Source organism: Drosophila obscura, unplaced genomic scaffold (assembly GCF_018151105.1).
Source record: "Drosophila obscura isolate BZ-5 IFL unplaced genomic scaffold, ASM1815110v1 contig_1, whole genome shotgun sequence".
In the NCBI taxonomy this organism is placed as follows: domain Eukaryota; kingdom Metazoa; phylum Arthropoda; class Insecta; order Diptera; family Drosophilidae; genus Drosophila; species Drosophila obscura.
In genome coordinates, this window is record NW_024542679.1 from 10,092,102 (window position 1) to 10,111,144 (window position 19,043).

Sequence of the window (19,043 nt, forward strand, 5' to 3'; positions counted from 1 at the left end):
GTCTATGCACCTCTGGTTATGCTGCTGCTTAAAACACAGCATCATATCATTGAAGACTTTTTGGCAAGGGACAGGCGTCGCAACATTCGGGACTGGCAGTTTTCTTGTGGCAGTCGTGGCGCGTGCATCTTTTGAGATCGAGAATTTGGATATACCCAACACCCAAGAGAGAGCGATAGACCAAACCAGACCAGACCACAGCAGACAGAGAGTTGGATCAGTTTTCATTGTGGCCAAAGGAGAATAAACAGTTGAGCTGTGGAGCTGCAAAGAGAGAAAACGCTCGAATTCCTGCGAGTTTTGACGTTTGTGCTGCTGTTCCTCATCATATCCCTGTACCTGTATCGATTTGCATTCTAGGACCGCCCAAGGAGACTGCCCAGGGGAATTTGGGTGAGGCTACACCTATCTAGACATCTACTCACACCCTCTCATTGATTGTGTAATCACACATAGAGTTCTCTCTGTGACTTTAAATTCATTTTCGATTCGTTTTCTATCGCTCTCTCTCTTTTTGATCTGTCTGCCTCCCGGCCTGCCTGCCTGCGCTCGGATGGGGACCTTGACGTGGTCTAATTAAAGCCGCAGCAAAGATGCCCAAATTACCAGCAGTTGGCATTGATCTTGGTACCACATACTCGTGTGTCGGCGTTTTTCAGCATGGCAAAGTGGAGATCATTGCCAACGACCAGGGCAACCGCACCACGCCCAGCTATGTGGCGTTCACGGAGTCGGAGCGTCTGATCGGAGATGCAGCCAAAAACCAGGTGGCCATGAATCCAAGCAACACAATCTTCGGTGAGTTTCCTCCTGCCCTTCCTTTGCTTTATATATCGGATCGTATCTAGCATATCTGTTGTCCCAGCGTCTGTTCTTGAGGCTCTTGATCTATATTGAGTTTGTGCGATCTGGTTTAATTACTGGCAAAATATTCATGAATGAATTACGCGCATAGATGTCTGAGTATATTGTTTATCATCTCGTTTCTCGATTTATTTAAAGAAATTCTCACTTGCTGGCGCCAAAATGCAGGCCAGATTTCTCCCCAAGCTGGTGAGAATTTCTGCACCGTCTCATCCCTCCTGTGGTGCCACTCCTTTGCTTTTTTGTGACACATCCACTTGTTGTGTCAGTTCTTCTCTCTCTCTCTTGGTTTTGTTTGGCTGCTGGCTGCTAGCTGGCCCCAAATGGGTGCCACCTTCGCTCATGTGCCAACAAAAATTGTTGCCATGTTTATTGGCATAATCTGTGTCAGCCAAATAAATGCAAATAAAAAAGAAAGTCTCAGTGCGAAGCGTGTACGAGCAGTATCTTGTGGATTGTCCGAGAAGCGGGCAAAACATAAATACTTGTCGGGGCAGCATTGGAATGTCTAGGGAAATGGTAGAAGAATTCGCACTAGTAGGGAAATCCTTTCCTAAAGCAAAGCAAAGATTTTGTATTTAGACTCCTTATTTTCTTCATATATTTCTGGGGCTCATTCTTCCTCACCTATATAATACACCTATATAATGTACCTTTGAAACTCCATTTGGAACCCTCTCGATCTCCAGAATCTTTTTCTATTTATCTCTTCATTTCCCCACCGCTCTACGTTGAGAGATTTGCGGAGCAGCTCTAATGCAAGTCTTCTTCTCTTCTCTTATCTTTTCTTGTACTCTCATTTCAGTCTCAGGGACCGCATAGAATAATAGTCCAGAACTGCCAAAAGAACACACAAATACCAGCCCAGACCAGAACCATGCCCTGCCCTGCCCAGCCCTACCCCTATATACATATATGTGTTAGATAATAAAGTGAATCTGTTGTCCAAGTGCGCTGAGGGTGTTTCATTTGAGATTACTGTGCTCTGACTTGCAGATGCTAAGCGCCTGATCGGACGCAGATTCGACGATGCCACCGTCCAGAGCGACATGAAGCACTGGCCCTTCGAGGTGGTCTCCGACAACGGCAAGCCGCGCATCTGTGTGGAGTACAAGGGCGAGAAGAAGAGCTTCTACCCGGAGGAGGTCTCCTCGATGGTGCTCACCAAGATGCGGGAAACGGCCGAGGCGTATCTGGGTGGCTCTGTCACGGATGCAGTGGTCACGGTGCCGGCCTACTTCAACGACTCGCAGCGCCAGGCCACCAAGGATGCGGGCGCCATTGCCGGGCTGAATGTGCTGCGGATCATCAACGAACCGACGGCAGCGGCCATTGCCTACGGCCTGGACAAGCAGGGCACTAGCGAGCGCAATGTCCTCATCTTTGATCTGGGCGGCGGCACCTTCGACGTGTCCGTGCTGACCATCGACGACGGAATCTTTGAGGTGAAGGCCACCGCCGGCGATACTCATCTCGGTGGCGAGGACTTTGACAACCGTCTGGTCAACCACTTTGTGCAGGAGTTCCAGCGCAAGCGCGATCTCGGCCAGAACAAGCGGGCGCTGCGCCGCTTGCGCACCGCCTGCGAGCGGGCCAAGCGTACGCTGTCCTCCTCCACCCAGGCCAGCATCGAGATCGACTCTCTGTTTGAGGGCATCGACTTCTACACCTCGGTGACGCGTGCCCGCTTCGAGGAGCTGAACGGAGACCTGTTCCGGGGCACCATGGAGCCGGTGGCCAAGGCGCTGCGCGATGGTAAGATGGACAAGACCCAGATCCACGACATTGTGCTGGTGGGGGGCTCCACTAGGATACCCAAGGTGCAGCGACTCCTGCAGGACTTCTTCAACGGCAAGGAGCTGAACAAGTCCATCAATCCGGATGAAGCTGTGGCCTATGGCGCTGCCGTCCAGGCGGCCATCCTCCATGGCGACAAGTCGGAGGCTGTGCAGGACTTGCTCCTGCTGGACGTGACTCCCCTGTCGCTGGGCATCGAGACGGCCGGCGGTGTGATGACAACGCTGATCAAGCGGAACACCACCATCCCCACCAAGCAGACGCAGATCTTCACCACCTACGCGGACAACCAGCCGGGAGTGCTCATCCAGGTGTACGAGGGCGAACGCGCCATGACACGCGACAACAACATTCTCGGCAAATTCGAGCTGTCGGCCATACCGCCGGCGCCGCGCGGTGTGCCCCAGGTTGAGGTCACCTTCGACATCGATGCGAATGGCATCCTCAATGTGAGTGCCCTGGAGAAGTCGACGGGCAAGGAGAACCGCATCACCATCACCAATGACAAGGGCCGGCTCTCCAAGGAGGACATCGAGCGCATGGTCAACGAGGCGGATACGTATCGGCAGGCGGACGAACAGCAGCGGGATCGCGTCAATGCCAAGAACCAGCTGGAGGGCTACTGCTTCCAGCTGCGCTCCACCCTCGAGGACGAGCAGCTGCGCAGCCGCATTAGCGACTCGGACCGCGACACGGTTCTCCAGAAGTGCAGCGAGACCATCGCCTGGCTGGATGCCAATCAGCTGGCCGAGAAGCCGGAGTACGAGCATCGCCATCAGGAACTAGAGCGCATCTGTAGTCCCATCATCACGCGACTCTACCAGAGTGCTGGCATGCAACAGCCGCCGCCAAGCGGTGGTGGTTCGGCAACTGGTACTGCAACAGGTGGCGGCAGCAGCGGTGGCCCCACTATCGAAGAAGTGGACTAGAGGGTTAGATTATGCTCTTGATTATCTTGATGAACAATGAAAATTTACTTACTTACTAACTCTCCCAACTGAAACTCCTTTTCGAAATGTTCCTCTTCTTGGCCCCTCCCATCCTTTTCCTTCTGTGCAAATAAAGAACACACTGCAGATATCACAGAGAGCTGTAGAGGGGAACAAAAGAGCGCCGCAGAGAGGGTAGAGAGGATAGACGGAATGATTTTGAAAACACAAAATTGCATTTATTTCTATTTACTCCCGTATGCAACCAACACTGAACCTTAGATATGTTGTCTACCTTTCGTAAGTACATATATGTATGTATGTATAGCATAGGTAAGTACATACATATATACGGACAGTATGTATGTATGTATATGTAGGCATGGTTTAGGTGTATATAGTGTATTTTTTCAACGTCTTCTATAGCTGGTTTTTGTATTCTTGGGGAACGGAACAGAGATCTATGTATAGATAGTAGGGACACAAAAAATCATGGAACCAAACTACAGGCAACAACCCATGGTATCAAATACTCGTTAGTTTAGTTATTAGTTGGTTAATTAATTATTACAATCAAATCGATCGATCGAATTGGGGGCTCTAGGGTAAGTAAATGTATGTACATTTGATCTATTCGATTATTGTATTCATTTGAAACGCCTTTTGTAGAAAAATTCGTTAATCGTAAACTAAAATTGACTTGCCACAAAGATTCGATTGATTCGCCATTCTACGTTGGCTCCTACAACAAACAACTCAACTCAAGAGCTTTGTCTGATCAACATTTTGTTTTGGTTTTATCGCTTAACATAATTATTGATTTAGCTAGATAACGACTGTGCCTGTTACTGTTACTGTCTCTGTCTCTGTATTCATAAATAGTTTCTCATATTTCATATTCATATTTCATTTTCATCGGGAGTACGGTACGTGTGAACAATGTTCTGTTCTGTTCTGTTCTGTTCTTTTTTGTTCATAAACATAAATTTTATAAATTCATTTCGCGTATATTTTATCAGTACTATCTCACCCTAACGATAAACACTAGACACTAGACTAGAGACTAATTTGTTTAAACTAATCAATTCATGATGATCCATCAAATGGCAACGTATGGGGTCAGGGGAGAAAGGATTCGAATTCTGAATCGCTGAAGAAGTTGTTGTTGTTGTTGTTAAGGATCCCTGGACCTGACCCCATGCGCCATTCCATCGAATTAATTTGTAAATATCTAACTGCTACAAAACTGTATGACAATACACACACAAGTATAAAATGTTTCGATTATTAACTCTCTCGCTACGTACATATACAAATACATATGCATATGTATGTATGTATGATACATTACTAAACTGGAGAACGAACTCGCTTAGTCGGTAACAGAACTTAGCCTAGGCTACGGGGGGGTGGCTGCTTAGGCGGCATTGGGTAGGGGCTTACTATGTTACACATAATCTAAGCTGACTGACTACAACACGTTTGACGTTCAATTTAATTCGCTAATCGGCGCCCTACAACAGCACAGCAAATCAGCAGCAAATGAGAACTTTGGGTTTTGGCTTACGATCTACTTGAATACTTTAATACTTATATGTATTTATGCCCCCGGGGGTGCCGGGCTAGCTTTAGAGGGCCTCAGTCGATGAGCTGCAGGGACCATGGTAGCCGTTTGCACTGGCCGGAGACGATTGGGCGGCAGCTGCTCGCAGGGCTCCAGCTCCCCCGCCGCCACCTGCTGAGGTACCTGGCTGCACCAGCTGCTTGTATGTCCCGTGTAGCCTGGGTGGATACTGTATACATAGACATGCGTTTAGAGATGGAGATTCAACCACAAAGGGGCGTAGTGATCATTACTCACCTCCTGATTCTCATCCAGTGACGGCAGCAGCTCGTCCAGTGAGTTGGGCGTCAGTGGGCTGGGCGTGGGTATGGTTACCCGACCCAAGGCCCCATGCTGCAGCAGCGCCTCACCGATGACAATTTGCGGCTTGTTCTGCGTGAGGTGCTGCTGCTGCTGCAACCGGGCCAGCCGCAGCTTCATCTCCTGCCGGATCTCCTTCTGTTGTGTCTCCTTCTCGAACCGCATCATGCTGTAGCTGCGCACCGATGAGCTCGTGCTGTGCACCGATGCTAGACTTGGTCTTCGAGAACCTAAAAGGAAGCAATCGAACCGTACACAATTATAAACCAGATGAGCCACAAAATGCATACGAATGGAGTAGTAGAATTGCAAGTATTAAAAAATTTATTGAATATCGAAGCAGAGGCTTAAGAAAGTAAGCATACGAGTAGTTGGTTAGTTAGACATTTACGAAAGATAAAGAGAAGATAGAGTAAGTAGCTAAGAAGCGACAGTTCATTCCGAAGCGATTGAAAAGCAGAAGCAGACTAAACGAGTGCGACGATTAGCTCAGGAGAGAGAGAGAGAGAGGCGGAGAAGAGGTAAAGCTATATAGCTTTAGTGCTCAGACAACTCTCTCATTAAGGTGTCCCTTCTCTAGTCATATATTTAGACTTTAGCCAAGCCTTTGAAGTAGCCTCGCACTCGTTTATACTCTCGTAGCTCAGAACAGGGAAGAAATAGATAGATAGATAGATAGATAGAGATAGATTCCACACAGGCAAAGAAGTTTTTGCTGGTTTCAAAAAGCCACAAGCCGCAATCGAATTTTGAATTGAAGGCGCACAAAATGTAGAGTTGGATAAACTAGCAGAACATTCGAGCACACAGAAAGTTGAGGGAAGAACAAACAAACGTACATACATAGTAGAAGGTAGAAGATAGAAGGAGTGGCCATATCGTGTGGAAGTATCGATTGGGTGTGTCTCTTAGAGCTTGTGTGTGTGGTGTTTGTGTGGTGTGTCTGTGTGTGAACTCAATCAAATTGTTTGGGGCAAAGGTCAGCCGTAAGTTGAAGGGTCTCCGTGCCCTGCCAGCAGCAGCAGCAGCCGCTAAGTGTCTGTGTGCCTGCTGCTGGCAGCACTAGGAGCACGCACCCCTCAAGGCATGCAAAAAGTGTGCTCGTGTGTGTGTGTGTTTTGTGTGTCATAATTTTCTTAATTTGCAATGCATTTTATTTATAGTTAATGGCAAAATTGTGTGTGTGTGTTTCGGTTATGCTATGTGGAAGTTCGGGGGGAGGGAGAAGGATTTGCTTGGAACATAGTCACCGCCATATTGCTTCAATATCATCTTGTCAGAGGTTGTATCTTTTGTATCATTGATATCATCAGATCATTGTTTTGTGGATCTGTGGATTGGTAGCAATCCGCCTCTCAAATGTAACCATGATATATTCGTTTGAATATATTTACCATTGGGTAAATCATTTAATTTCTGCCACTTTTTGCTGGAAATTATCGGTCGGTTTGCAGTTGGATTTATTCCTGTGTGTGTGTTTGTGTGTGTGTATGTGTGTGTGTGTCTGGTTATAGTATAGAAATTATAACAATAGAAACAACTTTGTATTTGGAAAACAGAAGGGAGCTCGAAAGCACATTTAACATCGATCATCAAGAGAACATAAAATTTTGTTTCACTTTTCAACTAGTTCGGGAGATAGAATTTTAACCGATTTAAACACTAATTATGCAAGCAATGCGCTGATTCGGATATGGGTATATAGATCAGGGTTAGGCGGTAAAATGGGTGTGAAATGAAATTAAATGAATTTGGACACAAGTAAAAGTAATTTAACCTGATTTTAGAGAGGGCCCTGACCCACATGTGGATGCTTGAATGTTGTAAAAATGAACGATTTAATTTACTAACATAATTGGAAACCATAAGCAAGAAACTCACGGGAATTTAAACATCCAATGGGTACATGAAATGTGTCTTTAGACAGAGAGATATTTCATTTGATTTTCATGATATTTATAAATGAATTGAATATGAATCTATACATGTCTCTGAACAGTGTACACTTTCTATCGTATGCATTTTGTAGCTCTACCAGTAACAAACAGAATTTAGATAAAAAGAATTCCATCAAGGTAAAGAACACACTTGGGAGCACGATTATCTCCAACTGAGAGAGAGGGAGAGTGGTGGATGCAGCAAATAGAACAGAGAACAGATACATTATTTAGAATTAGTTTCCATTGTGATGTGGAGCTGTTTTGTGGTCACGTTACAGATACGGATACGGATATGGGAGATGCAGATGATATGAATGCTGATCTGCTGCATCGATGGCTGCTGATGCTGTTGATGATGATGAGCGACTGGATTGAAGGAGGACTGAACGACTGATGATTGAGTTGAATTACCGCAAATCGGGGCGTTTCACTCGCCGGCGTGGGGAGTGCGCCAATTTGCAAATGATGCAGCTCGGCGCCGTCAGTGCCGTTGGTATCGCCATTGGTATCGGCATCGCTATAACCATAACCATAACCATAACTATAACCAGCAGCAGCACCACTAGCACCACTGGCACCACCACCGACATAGCTGTCATGGCCATGTGCCTGCGCGTGGGCGTTTGTGGGTGCGTGTGCTGGGACAGTGCCGGGATCTATGCTATGGGGACCGTAGTCGTCGTCATCATCGTCATGGGTTCTATAATTATTATCAATTCCGTTCATGCCCAAGAGGGTCCTAAATCTATCCTGATTCTTTGACCTGGCCGGCGACAGCTCAAAGCTGAGCAGATGCCGCTGATGGTTCAGTTGCTTCTGCAGTTGGCGGTTCATCGAGTGCGAGCTCTCGCAGCTGCGACAACCGCTCGCACTGCCAACGCCACCGCCGCCACTGTTCTCGTCGAGATCGTCGCGCGAATGCTGGCTGCAACCGGCTCCGGATGTGTGACGCGATGAGGCGCGAGAATTTTGTTTGGACACGGCCGCTATGTGACACGATATGAGCAATATGGCAGCCGATCTAGCCGCACCTGTACGAGACGTCGACACCAGTATGCCCTTCGACCCGCCGCCGCCGCCGCCTCCACCGCCAGCACCACCTCCTTCACCACCTGTTCCACCTGCTGCTCCGCTCGCCTGTCCTCCAACCGAAGCCCGTCGCTGTCCAAAGGAGCCAATCGATCCCGTCGAACGTATGCTAGACCGCGACGATGGCCGTGCCGAGTGCACTGTCAGCGGTATCCCTGGAGGCAAGAGAATCTCAATCAATCAATCCACTCATTTGCCTTCGCGGCAAAGATCTCAAACCTGTATCGCTGGAGTAGAGAATGGGCGGCGGAATGCTGGCATCCGCGTAGTTGCGGCTCCTGGGATACTTGGTCTTGCTGAACAGATGCAGCACCATGCAGATGAGCCCGGCCAGCACGGCAATGCCCGTGGAGACGCCCAGCAGCGTGGGCAGATCCGAGCTCAGCTCGCTGAGATCTGCCAAGGCAAAAGAAAAATCGTTGAGTAAGTGAAGTGAAGAAGGAGTCAGGAGGAGGTTGCAACTTACCTGGCGTGCAAAAGACACGCCGTGTCGGCTTCGTGTAGCTGACCGAATGATAGCCACTGGCACACTGACACATCGCATTGTGGCGCACCTGAACACAAAGGGAGTTCTCATCGTTGTAGATGCACGTCTCATCGTAGAAACACTGATCGCCCAGTTTTTTAGCTGCCAAAAGAACGGGGTGGGGGGAATCAATTAATCCTGTGAAAGAAAATTGAATTAGTTCTGATCTTACGTTTGGCGCAACCCTTTATCAGTCCCAGCTGCACGGGATAGTTGCGTTCGCATGTGCAGGTCTGCGTCTCCTTGTCGCAGGCCACATGCAGCAGCTTCACGTCGCACTTCAGCTCGTTGCACGGCGCCCCAATGTACTTGCCCTTTGCTGCAATGCGGAAAACAAAAACCCATTTGCATCAATAATAAATATAATGCAATTTAATCCACATCAATGTGCAGCAAAGTCCTGTTCTGTCCTCTCCAGTCCTGTCCTGTCCTGCAGTTATGCAGATTTGTAAGGACGTGGGTAGTTTTTGCATTTATAATTCGATACAAAGTTCAGTATCTGTTAGCATGCAAATATCATATTATTTATTGCTATTTATTCTTCATCATATTGTTACAGACTGTACTGTGTTGATGGGAGATGCTCTGCTGTTCTGTTGTGGTTCTGTTGGGTAAAGCCCCCATCATACATAGATGGAAAGTAACCCATGAGTACCCATGAATCATTAGCCCCAGCGCTGCGGCAGCTGCAGTCCCCAGGTGGAAGGGACACTGCATGCCAAAATCCAAAAGTTAAACAACAACAAACCTAACAGCAGCAGCAGAAAACCTTGGACCAGCATGGGCCCAACCAGACTGGATGTTGTGCAATTTATGGCTTTCATGATCTCTGGGGAATTCCGGTTAGAACTTGGCGAGGAAAACTCATGGCAAACCGAACCGAAACGCAACGAAATTCTCGCTAAAAGTTGTATCAACAAAATATTAGAAAGAAAGAAAATAAACACGCAAATAATACTTTTTACACTAGTTTTTAGAGAGCCAGGTACGAGTATCTGGCCCACACTATATATATGCCCCAAGTGGGAACAGGGGTACAAGCCACACATATAGCATGTACATATAATCATTTAGTCTGTACAGATTTCTGTAAATCACATTCGTAACACACAACCAGCCCCAAGGCTCCCTCTCCCAACCCACAGTGTTGACCTGCATTTTGTAATAAAAGACCTAGGACTAGGGCTGTCAGCTGTGTGGTCCACACTCACCTGACTTATTATTTAGCAAGGCCTCAAGTTCGTCGATATCATCCGGATAGCTGCCATCGTAGTCATCATCAGGCACATTGGCAGCGTCACGTTTCTGTGCGCGTTGATGCTCAGGCTGCTGCCCTGGATGGTTTTTAAGTTGGTTTAGATCAATGGCTGATGAGAGATTCAGAGCCAGCGTCGTGTGCGTGGCCGATGCCGAGGCAGACACGGTGACAGACGCATGGAGGAGCAGGAGGCAGCCATAGAGGAGCATGGCCTGACAGAGTTGCATGGCCATTAGGTGGCAGCCGTGTGGATGTGGGTGCTGCTGCTGCTGCTGATGTTGTGGCGGCTGGCTGCTGGGCGTGGCCAGTTGCAACGCCAACAGCTGCAGTCGCTGCAGAAGTCGCGGCAACGTTAACTTCGCCATTTTGACATTTTTAGCGTCGCTTTTCAACGCTGCCCGCCCCAACGCTGTGGCAATTGTTCGAAAACTTTTGCCATTCGGGCCGAAAAGTTTCAATTGTTGGGTACACTTTTGATCTTTTGTTTCTCTATTTGTTTCAGTTGCAGTTTCTGTTGCTGTTGCAGTTGCAGTTTCCGCTTGGTTAGTGGCTAAGTTCGGTTGGTTGGGTCCGCTTGTCTCCTTTTTCGGACAAATTGGCCAGCAGTCGTGTACGTCATGCGACCCTCCGCTGCAGCGTAGCCTTAGCCTTTTCCTGCCGCCTGCCGCCGTCAAGTGGCCGACTTGCTGCTGCTCGCTGTGGCCCGTCCTGCATGATAATTTTATATAATTTTACCCTGCAAGGCGGCTGCTTGTTTTGCTGCTGTTATTTCTCTTGTTTCTGCGGTTGTGGTCATCAGCGTCATCATCTTCGAGTGACCCACTAATGTGTGTTGCATGCGCAACGCCCCCCCACCTAGACTTTCTCCTGTTGCGCCACCCCCTCCTCCTGCTGGTGGTGGGGTATTAATTCCATGCAAGTTGAAGATTTATGGCACGAACTTTGAATCTAGGTTGGTCTTCCACTGCCACTGGCCAGGCCACTGTTGCTGCTCGTTATCCCCGCCTGAAATTGAACGGAAAAAAAAAGGTCAAACATATAAATTCTCAGTGTGTGGCATGCTATGGAAATAATCGTACATAAGCAGGGCATTTCGTGCAGGCAAATAATCATCATATCAATCATTTTACAATTAAATGAAAAGCTATGGATAGCAAAGGGGTTCTGCACCACTCAACAGATGGCATGGCAAAGCTGGATACTCCAGTTTGATTAATATTGGGTTACATATGACTTATCCCTTACGATATCCAATAATGGCAGCTTAGTTCAGTCTTAGATCAATCTTGAGCTTTTATTTAATATTCTTATGGCAAAATAATTTGAGATTAGACTATGGGATAAAAGGCTTCGGATGCCACACCGCATTGGTTGTTGCTGTTGCGTGTCATGCGGATATAGCCGCTCTCGCCCCACTGAGTGCCCCATGAGTTCTTTATCAGCCAGTAGTCGCCGAAGCGGGGATCGGTGCCGTAGCCCACTGCCAAGACGGCATGATCGAAGGATCTGCTGCAGGAGGAATCTCTGAAAACGCCGCTCGTGTAGAACTGCATGGTGTTCGAGCTGATGGACACCGCAAGAGGACCTCGAAGCAGAGCCTGCGCCATTATCCGCTCGTTGCCCTCGGGCAGGGCCACGACACCGAAGACGCGTGCAGCACTGGCCGATAGCCGATAGCGACAGACGTCGTCGGCTCCCTGGTAAGGGTAGGACGATTCGGTGTCGATGCCACCCAGATGTTGAATGCATTCCATGGCCCTCCAGGTATTGTAGCCCCGCTCGGATCCCAGGCAACAGTCGACGAGATTCTGCTCGGACAGCGACTGCAGATGGCCGTATTTGATGGCGTAACGACCCTCGATGACACCCGTGGCAGCAAACGACCAGCAGGTGCTGAAATCCCCTTGATTCTTGACCTCGGTCACAGCATTCCGCGTCCGCCAATCCAAAGATTTCGGTAGAGCCTCCAGCTCCACTTCCGGATGCATAATGTAGACATCTCCAAAGCTTTTGGACAGTTGTCCTTCACGTAGTAGTCCTCTCCTGAACTCCCTGGGCGACAGATCCGCAAACTGATTGATCCCCAACTGGTGGCTCTCCTGGCCCCTGGCCCACAGCTTGTTGTGCTCGGCTATCCGGTGTCTGTTGTCCATGAAAATGAAGAAGCGGAGGCGGTGCTCATCCGCCGACTGATAGCTCTTGTTGTGGGCCACTTTGAAAGCTTTCCACTCGGCCCAAATGGCTATGCCATGGACGATGGTTGGGAGGGAAAATAAAACTATCAGAGCCTGGGATTGCATCCTCTCCTGCTGGACTAAAGCGCAACTGATTGATCTCATAGCAAAGGGGCCCTATTTATAAGATCATCTCATACAGCATTCAGTTGACGCGGAGTCATTGCGTTCCCATTATTCATAATAATAGTTACAGTTCTCTAAACCTCAGAACTATCATAATATGGTGAATCATTTGTATTTATTCTAAAGAACTTCTTATATTATCTGCATTCCAATTATGTAATTCAAAGACAGTTGAATTATACGACCAGTCAGAATCACAGAATCCACTAGTAACTCTTTCAAGATTTATTCCGTACCATTTCCACCTTGAGTTTCAAGAGTTTTTTCATCCAAAAGTTGCTTCGAACACAAAGTCCCGACAACGTACAATTAAAAAAAAAGAAAGCCACACACAGCTGGCTTCAAAGACAAACAAAAGAAATGCTTATTGGTGCTTTATGTTGTTTCACAATATTTGTTCAAGATCTATGCAAAATAAAATACAAATTTCGGCCAGTCTATAAATGCCAGCAGCCCCAACGGAAAAAACCTCATTTTGAGTTCTCAAAGTAACCGAAACAGAAAGCAAAATGAAGTTCTTGCTGCTCCTCGCATTGGCTGTACTCATCGCCCATGTGGCGGTGGCTCAAACATCGACCGATCCTGATTATGTATACGCTGATGAGGCTGACGGTTCCAGCACTGGCGAAGAAGAAGACAGCGCATATTATGAAGACACTAGCGAAGGCAGCGCAGATTATGAAGACAGTAGCGGAGTAGAAGGCAGCGGAGATGGTGATGCCACTGGCGACGGTTCGGATGATGCTTATGATGACACTTCAGACGAATCGGACATCACCACTGCTGCCCCGACGACAACGACAGCGCCAAAGCCAATCCAAAACAAACCCAAGAAAAATGCTGCCGGCAATAACAACAAGAAGAACAACAACCTTCGCAAGCGCAACAACGTGGCACCCAAGCGTCGCGTTGCAGCGGCCAAAAAGCAGCAGGCGGCCAAGAAGCCAGCAGCAGCCAAGAAGCAAGCAGCAGCCAAGAAGCAGACACCTGTTGCAGCCAAGAAGCGGACCAACGCTGTTGCTGCCAAAAATCGCAGGCGTTCTGGTTAAATAATTTGCAAAAATATGATGATAATGAAACAAATAATTTAATAATTGAATTATCTAAATAAAGTTTTCTGGAAGGTTTCATTCCATATGCATATTTATAAACGTATTATCCATGAGATGTGCACAATCATTTTACGTTCTATAAATGTTTTTTATTGATAAGCATCAAATGTTGGTTTCTAGAAAGATCAAAACTGCCTTCTCAAAAATAGTCTCGATACAAGCTTTCTTTTCCTATCGCTAGACCAATATTATTGTGGGATCTATGATGCTTGAAATATAAAAACATTTATGGGTAAATAAACTGAAATAACTAATGGAATAAATGTCTTATGGATTTGTTTGACGTAATGGCAATATTTTCATTAATTAATTGGTGGTTTGTTGGTCTTGGGTATTATCAAAAAAACCCTAAAGCTATACTTCCTGGCTTCGTTCGTTGCTTTAACAAAAGTTCCAAAAAAGAAACAATTTGCAGTTGATTCAAATGATAAAAATATGAACAAAGAAACGACACACACAGATGGTCGGTCAGACAATAGAAAAGCTCCCTATTTAAAAAGCTTACGAACAATAGAAAGAAAAGCAAACTAAGCCTTTAAAACAAATACAAGAATAACAGAAAGAACATGTATCTCTGCTCTAAAAATCCTATAAATAACAAGAGCTCAGCCCCATTTCATTGCCTAGAATTCCCGAATTGAATTCTTTTTAAAGATCCCGAACAAAATGAGATTGTTCTTAGTGCTAACCCTGGCCATAATGGTCTGTGCCTCTGTGCTCGCAGCTGAAAGTACAACGGAGGTCTCTTATAATGATGATGACTACTACTACGACTCTTCCGAGGACTACTATCAGGATGAAGACGACACTTCAGCTCAAACTGGTACTGACGGGAATCCTATCAGCGACTCGGAAGTGAGCACTGAAAGCTCTGACAGCAGCGCATCAGAAGACAGCTCGATAGAGGAATCGGGAGAAAGTTCGGAAGATGATACTTCCACGGAAACGAGTGATGGATCAAGTGAAGTTACCCCCGCTCCAGTAGCCACCCCGACGACAAAGCCAGCCACCCAGAAGCCTGCCGTCGGTAAAAAGAACAACAAGAACAACAAGCGTCGTAGGCGAACCACCGCAGCGCCCAAGAGACGCACCACAGTGACACCGAAGCGAGTGGCACCAAAGCCAGTGGCGGCACCGAAGCGCCAGACAGTTGCCCCACCCATCAAGAAGCAGACCTCGACACCTGTGGCAGCCAAAAAGCGTGCCACCGTGGCAGCAAACAAACGTAAGCAGAGGTCGGGTTAAATTAGGAGAAGATTTTCAGGAATTAAATAAGAATTTCTTCCTATGCATACATATATATTTGGAGGCGTACATAACGATCTCCCTAAGAAAATCACAAAATAAAAATGATATTTTAATATCTATTTTTTCCAAAATTGTTTCTCAATCAAATGCACGTGTTTTCAAAGAACATAGCGTCAGCTTTGGACAGCAGTAAACATGTATTTAGCAACTAACACGATTTATGGATGAGAATCCAAGCAATATACGATATTGTAGCTTTCCCTTTACGCACTTGTTCTTTTCGTTGATCACTTGGTCGATCACAAGGGCTGAGGTTGAGGTTTATTTGCGAGCTCAGATGAGAAGCATAAAGTAAAGATAATAACTGAGGAGGATAAACCCTTCTCTCCATCCACCCAAGGCTGACTTTCAGCATTCGCTGCCTACTTTCAGGCGTTGGGATTTCCACGCGAATGCGCACCAAGCTCCGTGCCATTTCTTGCCAATAGTGTCCATAAATGGTAATTACAACCCACCCACAGCCCAGGGACAGACACTTAATTACTGATGCGCATAGAGCAGGCATCAGGGCGACAATTGTTTACGGGCAACAACAACTACAATGGCCGCAACCGAAGACAGCATCATCGGGTGGCACAATGGGTCCATTGTTTTCGAATTCAGATCCCAACATCCTGACATCCTGACAGTGGCATTGCCAGCTAGAAATCCCGTGTAGCCAGTGCATTGCGGCGCACACACAAAAGCCACTTCGCATCCAAGTGTTTGTGTGCCCAAGAGAGATAGCAGCCAGCTCACATGCACGAGTAGTGGCAGCCACCGCCATCCACCACACCCACACACACACGAGACACCCACTGCGGCAGCTTAGTGGGCAGAAAGTGTGGAAGTGTGGCAACAATCTGAATCATCCTTTTAGCTATCCCTTTTCCCAACCTATCCGCATCCACGCTCAAATCAGAGAGAAATCCGGGTACATCCAGTTGGTGGCAAAACATGTAACCAGCAGAGGTCATCATCAGAAGGGATATTTATATCAGCTTTTCTGGTATATCTTCACCTAGCTATATTACCCAAAGGGTTGCTCTTATTGATCTTATCAACACTTGTATATTGCAGCTTGGTGATATATTATCGATGCGAATGAAGGACAATCTTTTTCTGTGCTTCCTTCATCTTTTGAGAAATAGTGACAGACCTATTTAGCACATGTCTGAGGAGTACAGGGTACAATTGACTTGGCAGCGTTCCGTGGATGCAAGTGCAACTGGAAGCAGCGGCAGCAATAGGAGGAGGACAGACTGGCGTTGTGGCAATGTTAATAGTATCTGTAGCTGATGCCTTAAGAGGAAAATGCGATAATGTGCGCTAAACAATGAACAATGCAGAAATGGCATAAAAATAGCCAGAAGTGGGATATGTGTGTGGAGCGGGTCGGTGGGAAGTGCGCCGCTGAATGACAGAAATTATAATGGAGAATGTGTTTCGCCTTGGTGCCGGAGGATGATGGTATCCCTGCTGTTGGCACTTATGATGTGAGGATGATGATGGCAAGTGTCTGATGTACTATTTATGGATCCCCACAGTACGTAGGTGTGGCTGCTGACTTTGATGGGCACGCATCATAATCTAAATGTTGTTCCTGACATTTACACAGCTAAAATGGGAGCAACTGTATGGTGGAAGACGTTTTAAATGTCTAAATAAATAAAGTCCTGCCAATGCTTATTTGTTGTATAGTTTCCTTAAGGGACTCTCCACCTCAAAGCCTGGATATGTAAATATGTACATATATACCCCTTAATTAGGAAGTAATTTTGATTTCCCTTTTTATGTTATGCGTTATGTTCGCATCCTTTTGTGGGGGATAGAGGGCAGGAGGAGGAGTGGAGTAAAAGTTTCGTTTCGCTGGCCCAACAAATATCCAACTAACCTGACTATGGGAAAAGTGTTTATGTAATTACGGGCCCTTTCAGTGGACTTCGTGGGGCGGGACGGAGAAAGGTCAAGAGAGAGGGAGAGTAAATAGCAAAGAGCAGAGCAATTTATGTAAGTGCGAGATATTTTTATGTCCCAACGAGCCATTAAGGACTGCATAATGCAATTTGTGCCCAACTCTTTGCATATACATTTTCAGGCAGCGGCAGCTAACGGAAATGCATGTCCAATGGCTGAAGAGCGGGGCTGAAAAGGGACAGACAGAGACGGCTTTGGTTTAGTGGACAGTGACACGGGGGACGGGTAGAACGAGAGAGCGATGATACAGTAACGGCATAACGGAAGCAACGAACGCAATCATCATCCTGCTGCATTCTGCATCGCCGCTCTTCACTGCTTCGGCTCTCACTTCGTGCTGTGGCTTTGCTCTCGCGAGAGCTTAGCTTCCCCAGAGAGTGCTGTTGATTCTAGCGGTACATAAGACTTTGCGAAGCATGCACTTTTATTTGTATGTATTTGGATGTGTCTGTGTGTGTTTGTGTGCGTGTGTGCTGCTGCTTTTAGGCACTGATAAAGACGAATTTACATATGCCGCGGGCCCCACTCCCACTTAAATTTTGAAACCTCTACAACTGAGAGTTCGGCAACGGCATTCGGCTTGACACAAACATACATACATACAGTGCCGTTTAAAATGTAGGTTACACACAGCAAAGGCGAAATCGCGTAGAAAAACAGACTTACTACACATACATATGTACATACATACATATAAACGTATGAATGTGTGCAAAAATACACACAAATGCCTGCATTCACACGTGCATACAATGAAATACGTTGCTTGCTCTTTCTCTTTTTTTCTGTGTGTGTCCTGCAAACACGGCTAATAAAACTTTTACATTTTCGGCTCTCCGAAGCAGAGCCTAACTAATTCAAAATTGTGGCCTCCCTGAGGCTCCAAAATGTTTGTAGGTAAATCTGAATTCCCATTAGATTTAAGTGAATAACACTCTGCCATGGTCCATGGTAAATTTTAATCCCAATCTCTATTCAAATATTTATCACTGTAATTTTGTTTCCGTTTCATTCGCAATTTCATCTAGAAGCCATTCAAGGCTATGCGGCATCCTGCTCCAGCTCATTGTTCACTTATATATACATATGTATGTATGTGTCTGTATATGATATAAATTGTTTTTGTTCACTTTCTGTGTGTGTGTTAGACTATAGAAGAAAATGTACCAACAATTGTGATACTCCAACATAGAGCTACATAATAGGTGTGTATGTATCCACATACATACATTCATACATACATATGTACCCATCCTTTTTACGTAGAATCTAACGAGCTAAAAAAAAAAACACTGAAAGCTAATCAGGAAAAATCAAAGTTTGATTTGATTTACAGCATTTTTCGCATCGGCACTCTTTACCTCGTTGTGTGTCCTTCAGGTCCTGTTCTTGTCGCTGCTCCAATTAACGGCACATTGTATTTGGCCTCTTTTGCTCGTTGATTCGCATTAAAACTTTCACATAATTTGCCAAACTTTGTGCGCCCCTAATCACTTAACTTTCCCCATTTAGCGCACACGTTCCAATCAAATTTTAATGCAATTTTAATTGCGATATCTGCAAAGCGCACTTCTATGGGTGCAGTGAGTACATTTAACTACCACGTAAACCACTTAAACATTTATAAAACACTATATTTTGAGCCATTTACGATGCGTACATCCGTAATGAATAAGTTTTTGCAACGGGCACGGGGCACTTCTATCGGTACCACTTCCACTTATACATTTAGCAATATATTTTGAACCGTGGCGCACGTACACTGTGTCTTTTGGATCCTTTTTGACCTAACAAAGCTTTTTTACGAAGGATTTCCCGCTGGGAAATTGCTGAAGAAAAAGAGGGTATGGACAGCAGGCAAAATGGCCCAGAAAATGCAATGAAATGCAAGGTAAATCCACCCTTTTGATTACATACCATAGACATCATGGCATATTGTTGGCCAAACACGGCGAGGTGGGGTTCATACTCAAAAAATAC

General features: G+C 46.3%; 5 protein-coding genes across 13 annotated transcripts; 3 read left to right on the forward strand and 2 right to left on the reverse strand.

Moving 5' to 3' along the window:
* The first annotated feature begins 91 nt into the window (after positions 1-91).
* LOC111070634 (heat shock 70 kDa protein cognate 1) lies at positions 92-3,633 on the forward strand. Of its 4 annotated transcripts, none has more exons than XM_022361315.2 (4): positions 92-305; positions 361-393; positions 583-798; positions 1,861-3,633. In XM_022361315.2, exons 3-4 carry the CDS (start codon positions 594-596, stop codon positions 3,588-3,590), a joined length of 1,935 nt encoding a protein of 644 aa, XP_022217007.2. In that variant the 5' UTR covers positions 92-305; positions 361-393; positions 583-593; the 3' UTR covers positions 3,591-3,633. The 4 variants fall into 4 exon arrangements, with proteins under 4 accessions (XP_022217007.2, XP_022217008.2, XP_022217005.2 ...); XM_022361316.2 differs by having other exon boundaries at positions 589-798; XM_022361313.2 differs by having other exon boundaries at positions 92-393.
* A 174-nt stretch (positions 3,634-3,807) lies between these two features.
* LOC111070633 lies at positions 3,808-18,884 on the reverse strand. Of its 6 annotated transcripts, XM_022361307.2 has the most exons (9): positions 18,425-18,882; positions 10,281-11,332; positions 9,242-9,388; positions 9,010-9,171; positions 8,763-8,939; positions 7,866-8,698; positions 7,603-7,624; positions 5,452-5,744; positions 3,808-5,383 (listed from the first exon to the last, which is right to left on the reverse strand). In XM_022361307.2, the coding sequence occupies exons 2-9, from the start codon at positions 10,690-10,692 to the stop codon at positions 5,219-5,221; spliced, it is 2,211 nt and encodes a 736-aa protein (XP_022216999.2). In that variant the 5' UTR covers positions 10,693-11,332; positions 18,425-18,882; the 3' UTR covers positions 3,808-5,218. The 6 variants fall into 6 exon arrangements, with proteins under 6 accessions (XP_022216999.2, XP_022217003.2, XP_022217002.2 ...); XM_022361311.2 differs by lacking the exon at positions 7,603-7,624 and having other exon boundaries at positions 8,576-8,698; positions 18,425-18,869; XM_022361310.2 differs by lacking the exon at positions 7,603-7,624 and having other exon boundaries at positions 8,567-8,698; positions 18,425-18,869.
* Positions 11,608-12,641, reverse strand: LOC111070641 (procathepsin L-like). The gene has a single exon (XM_022361327.2). It carries the CDS (start codon positions 12,625-12,627, stop codon positions 11,656-11,658), a length of 972 nt encoding a protein of 323 aa, XP_022217019.2. The 5' UTR covers positions 12,628-12,641; the 3' UTR covers positions 11,608-11,655.
* On the forward strand, positions 13,149-13,830 carry LOC111070644 (probable basic-leucine zipper transcription factor E). The gene has a single exon (XM_022361329.2). It carries the CDS (start codon positions 13,197-13,199, stop codon positions 13,734-13,736), a length of 540 nt encoding a protein of 179 aa, XP_022217021.2. The 5' UTR covers positions 13,149-13,196; the 3' UTR covers positions 13,737-13,830.
* Positions 14,466-15,044, forward strand: LOC111070627 (nucleolar protein dao-5). Its single transcript, XM_022361300.2, has one exon. The coding sequence runs from the start codon at positions 14,466-14,468 to the stop codon at positions 15,042-15,044; it is 579 nt and encodes a 192-aa protein (XP_022216992.2).
* Positions 18,885-19,043: the final 159 nt, after the last annotated feature.